This window comes from Spea bombifrons, chromosome 3 (assembly GCF_027358695.1).
Source record: "Spea bombifrons isolate aSpeBom1 chromosome 3, aSpeBom1.2.pri, whole genome shotgun sequence".
NCBI classification, from domain to species: domain Eukaryota; kingdom Metazoa; phylum Chordata; class Amphibia; order Anura; family Pelobatidae; genus Spea; species Spea bombifrons.
In genome coordinates, this window is record NC_071089.1 from 109,863,150 (window position 1) to 109,869,063 (window position 5,914).

General features: G+C 43.0%; 1 protein-coding gene across 1 annotated transcript; it reads left to right on the forward strand.

Moving 5' to 3' along the window:
- The first annotated feature begins 2,332 nt into the window (after positions 1 to 2,332).
- LRATD1 (LRAT domain containing 1) lies at positions 2,333 to 5,646 on the forward strand. The gene is made up of 2 exons (XM_053460590.1): positions 2,333 to 2,457; positions 4,454 to 5,646. The coding sequence occupies exon 2, from the start codon at positions 4,494 to 4,496 to the stop codon at positions 5,316 to 5,318; it is 825 nt and encodes a 274-aa protein (XP_053316565.1). The 5' UTR covers positions 2,333 to 2,457; positions 4,454 to 4,493; the 3' UTR covers positions 5,319 to 5,646.
- The last annotated feature ends 268 nt before the right edge of the window (positions 5,647 to 5,914 follow it).

Consider the following 5,914-nt stretch of genomic DNA (forward strand, 5'->3'; position numbering starts at 1 on the left):
TTTGAAACATAAATTACTCAGTGTAGATGTGAAAGTTTTAAGTGATACAGGTTAGACTGTGTAGGGCGTTCTCCTTTAAATCTTGCTATTATATGTCCTTGTTCGGATTTCGCAATACAAAGCAAATTTGCATAGGAGTTCCTGGAAACTTGAGCCTGCGTGAAGCACAAATCCGCACTCATAACCAGTTTTGCGGGTATACTTGTGACCCACAAAACCACCACCCACGCTAATGAAATATTACAGTGCTATAAATAATGACTGACCTCCTGCGGACATTAGTTATTATATAAGAAAAGAAAAAAAAAATGAGTTATTATATAATTGAGTACTATTTACGATGGGCCACTATGTATTTTTTAATACGGAAATTTTTTGGATTTTTGTAATTACTTTTATACTGCAAAACATTCACAAGCAATAATATTACCTTCTTGGGTAAACTTGATAAAGTAGATGATTTGCTGTAGTGCGTTTGTAACTCATATACTGCAGACTAGCAGTAGAGGTGGTAGGCAAAAAGTGAAGAGTATATATATGTCCAGCAACAAAATAACCTGTGAATTCGAATCTATAGCATGATCAAAGAATTAACCCCTTGCTATATGTGCCTATCCTGTACTATATTGTGCAACATGGTCTTCATGGGCTGGGTGTGCAATCTGTGTGTATGTACTAGACTTGTCCATGTAGGAAAATGTGATGGTTTCGGACAAGTGTTCGATAACAAGGAGGGTCCTCAACAAAATGAATGAAAATAATTGGCAAAATCAACTAAAAAGATTCAACCACTCGTTTGCCACGTTCTGCCACCATTACAGGTCATTTTGGTGACATAACAACCCGTGGTGATGAGGTAGACTGGGAAGTGGCTGTGTGTAGGGGGACACATATAAATGGCTGATAGGAGTAGCCAAATAATCATTGATAATAATAAGTGTGATTGATGGGTCCAACTACTTATGGGGTTTTTGGCTTACTTTTTTCATTCTGGATCAGCATTTACAAGGTGGTCCAGCAGGAAAAAAAAAAAACGCCTTGAGATGGTGCTGCTGTAGGTAAAAGGTGATTCCCAGGCGGTGTTAGGGACCCTCAGAATGTTATTTCCGAATAAAAAAAAAGCCTCAGAATCTGAACCGAACAGTCAAAAAAAAAAAATTCCCGTCCAAAATTAAACGAGGAAAAAAAAACAATTTTGTTTATCGAGCACAAATCTATTATGTGTACATAAAATTTAGTAAGGTGGGTGGGAGTTTTTAAAATTACTTTGTTTCTAATACTTTTACTATTCTGTTTAGAATGTATGGGGAAATAATAAGAGGAATTTGTTGCTTTTCTTTGGCCTTAAACTTGCTATCTATCAACTTTCCTGAATAAAAAAATATATAGATTTCCTTAAGTAAAATTAAAACTGCGTATATGGTTGTCACCTAATCTGATTATAGCAAAACAATGAAACAACTATGAAAAATGTGCAGGACAGTCTAATGCCCCTGAAAGTCTCTCTAAAGAAGAATGAAAAGTAACGGCTCTCCATCGTCAGGTGAGCCTTCCACTGATTGGCTGATTGAAGCAGCCAATCTGAGGCTGGAAATCAATGGGAGCGCTTGATGCGCGTGTCTACTAAGGACGGAATAGACACCAGACCCCAGCTCTGCACTCTTTCTTGAAGCAACCAATCAATGAAAGTCCTCTTGTTTAAATTAGCATGGGTCGGAATAGACACCTGCCCGTATATCACAGCGACCTGTTTGACTCCTCTTGCAGGGCATCTACCTGGGAAGGTAAGGAAAAGGCAAATACATATGAGGAGGGGGGGGTGATTTTTAAAAAACCTCCATGCAAAAGGAACAACACAATTTAAAGGGACCATGCAGGTAAAGTGCCTTAAAGTGCATACAATGGCTGGAGTGTCCCTTTAAGGAAAGCTATAATAATAATAAAAAGTCCCGTGTCCCCATCGCCCACGCTGTAAGAGAACAAAAAGAAGCAGCCAATGACCTCCGAGGTGCAGAGCAGACGCCTGCCTCAGATAAACGGGCCAGTCACTAAACCGTACGTGCCTTACCCGTGACAAACCATGCATCAAAGCAAGGTGGAGGTGATCGAAAAATAACCGCGCCCCTTTTGGGCGGCGACTGACAAAGCGGTATCAGGACTGTAGTGTGCGTTTTTTTACGGGCCCGCCCCTTTCTAGATGACAGCCAATGAGTGCTCAGATGGGCGTAGACCGTAAAGTCCCATCTTATTGTAGTTGGACTCACAAGGGCTGTAAGCTTCAGTAGCTGCTCCTTGTCGCAGGTGAAGCTTATATGTAGGAGAGGAAGTGGGGCAATCAAAAGGCAGTGCAGTGGCCAGGGCTATCCCCACACCTCCGCTGCACCACCAGCCCCCCCATGGCCACCACAAGGGGCATTTAGGATTTTTTTTCTACAGCTGCAGGGATAATACACACAGGTAAGATTATTTCATGGTTATATTTCTGTCCTCAAGTTTCAATCCTGAAAAGCCACAACAGCATCTTGGAGCTTAGAAGACTGCTACAAAAGGCATTTACTTTACGAATCGATCTCAGAATGTGGCTAATGATCTGCAATGGGGTAATAATTTAAAATGAGCAGAGTCACAATAGCACCAGGGCTCAGCTTATTACAGTGCGCTGGGATCTGATGTGTTCTCTAAACATGCATTGGTATTCTGCTGGAAGGCATAGGGCATGATTGATCATTCTGTGTTTCCATATCTAGAATCTAAAGATTATATAAACAGGTGCTAAGGAGTTAAATGTTTCTTGGAATGTAATGTTTGATTTTGGGTGAGATACAAGCAGATTATCAGTTAAATGAAGTATATACAGAGTCCTGACACTATGGTGAATTTAGACCTGAAAACCCATCACCCCATCTGTATGCAAAAGCTATGAGTGCATGGACATAGATTTATTAACCCATTGAGTGCATGGACATAGATTTATTAACCCATTGAGTGCATGGACGTAGATCCATTAACCCATTGAGTACAATGACTATGTACAGCTTGATATATATATATATATATATATATGTATATATATGTATTATGGAGCTATGGAAATCCTACCCATCCATATAGCCTCAGGTTTATGCATTGAGCAATCTTGGTTTAGTGTAAGCAGCACTGTGTTAACACATTAACCCAATACCCAGCAATGCTTCTCGGTGGCTTTAGGGACAGAAAAAGTTGTATTAAAATGGATTTTGCTCCATATGAGTAGATCTTGGTGCATGTGAATCCAATCACCCTCAGCCAGGGAAATATGTTCTCCCTGTTAAGAGATTATAGATAGCAGGTCTGAGAGGCTGGTTGGAAAAATGTTGGTTACATAGTAAAGCAAGCAAAGTCTCTTTCTGGTAAAGGAGATGGATCAGGGGTTTTTAACAGATGCACCAAGAAGGCTACCTATCCTATCCCTTTCTTCTCAATAAAGGCATATCTGCTTGTCGAATTAGTTAGCATGGTAAGATATTTATTCGTATATCAGATGGCAGCGAATGGGTTAATATCCAGATACGTGTATTTGTTTTGTTACTTTCCTATCCTGCTCTTAATTAATGGGTTACATTAGGCTACACATCTACTGTCTCCTATATTTTCTCCTTGAGTAGTTTCCCTCTGGCAGCCAAAGAGTTAAGATAGTAAGCTTCTTATCCTTAGCTCTGTGTGTGTGTGTGTGACAGCTTTCTGGTGTTGAGTGAGTTAATGGAACCAACAGAAAGGTGCTTTTAAGATACATATTTTTGCAGTTATACACCCATGACTTAAATACCGCTAACCCTCAAAGGGTTAAACCAACTTTTCTTTTGTTTGTATCCATCGTGTGGTTATTTTCCGAGCTCCACAGTGCGTGACAGCTTTCTGGCAAAGAATGGGTTTAAACTAAAGCACTCAGCTCTTTGTTTAGCCTGTTGTGGCTGATTACACCCTACGGGGGATGCTCCGCTCTGTGTACTCCAAACTGCGTGGGTGACTTACCCACCCCATCTGCCCCGACTCTTCTGTGACTTACCCACCCCATCTGCCCCGACTCTTCTGTGACTTACCCACCCCATCTGCCCCGACTCTTCTGTGTCCTACCCACCCCAACTGCTCCGACTCTTCTGTGTCCTACCCACCCCATCTGCCCCGACTCTTCTGTGGCTTACCCACCCCATCTGCCCCGACTCTTCTGTGTCCTACCCACCCCAACTGCTCCGACTCTTCTGTGTCCTACCCACCCCAACTGCCCCGACTCTTCTATGGCCAGCCATCCCTACTATCCCGACTCTCCCGACTCTCCCATATCTAGTCATCCCTACTGCCTCGGCTCTTCAATGATCAGCTATCCGAGCCCTAGGATGGGTAGCAGTCCCTGGGTGGGCTTTGTAGCCTGCAGGAGGAATGTCTCACATGCTTCTCCCCTCTGTGTTCTCTGCAGAACTGGCGTCCCAGCTGACATCCCCCTGTCCCTGTCATTGATGGGAAATCAACTGGATCGCATCACCCACCTGAATTACAGCGAGCTGCCGACAGGGGACCCCTCCGGGATTGAGAAGGAAGAGCTGCGGGTCGGGGTGGCTTACTTCTTCTCGGATGAAGATGAGGATCTGGACGATAGAGGGCAGTCAGAGCGCTACACAGTGAGGGACTCCAGCCCCAGCGAAGGAGAGGGGCATCTACTACTCAACGAAATCGAGTTCTCCGCCTATAGCTGCCAGGAATGCATCTTCTCCAAGCTCAGAGGCAGCCAGGACCTCAGTGTTTACCCCGTCCAGGGCTTGCTAGCCTTCTGCAAACCAGGAGACCTCCTGGAGCTGCTCTTCATTTGCCCAGCAACGGACCACCCTCCACCCCCATCATCCCCACACTGGGCAGTTTATGTTGGACAGGGACAGATCATCCACTTACACCGAGGGGAAATCCGCAAAGACGACGTATTTGAGGTTGGGGGAGGGTGCATGGGCAGGGTGGTGAGTAACTGGTACCGGTACAGGCCACTCAATGCTGAGCTGGTCCTCCAGAACGCATGTGGACATCTTGGCTTGAGAACTGATGAGATTTGCTGGACTAACTCTGAGAGCTTTGCAGCCTGGTGCAGGTTTGGCAATAGGGAATTTAAAGCTGGTGGAGAAGTCCACACTGGGAACCTGCAATACTTCCTGAAGCTCCATCTAGAGGAGAACAACATCCACACTCTGAGGTTTCACAGTCTGGAGGACCTTATAAGAGAGAAACGAAGAGTGGACGCTGGTGGCAAACTGAGAGTCCTCAAGGAGCTCTCCATGGTAGAGGAGAAACAGTAAGAACATGGACCTTTCCTTTTTTTTTCTTTTGCCAAACTGCACCTTAAGACTCATTATTAAGGATCATGTCAACATTCCAGGAACCAGCATTGCACCATAGCCACTGTCTGATTTGGCTTTATAACACATGGTATCACCAGAGTATCAAAAAAACCCACAAAAAAAAGCAACAACAATTTCTGAGTATGTTGGCTGTTGTGTTGATGTCTATATTGAGCATTTAGCAACATGCTAAATAAAATTTCAAATTGAAATTTGTATTTTCATGGCTTTACTCCATGATTGTTTAACCACAGAGGCCAATAAATTGGATTTCTTTATTTGCTTACATGGTCTTTTCTCTTTACTCTTTCCTGCCTTGTGACAAAAAAATCTATTAAATCAACTCTGCCTTTAATATTTTCCAAACATTGTTTGGCCAAATTTGATACTTTTTGTTACAATGTATTTTTCTTTCTTCTATTTTTTTGCTTCTACTGCACAAGTGATCACTGTTATTTAAGTGTGTTTTTTTTTTCTTTCTTTTTTTCAATGCTTAAATTATAGGTTTGCCAGCAAGCACTGCCCTGCTGAGTCAGTAGTGTTGAAATATACAG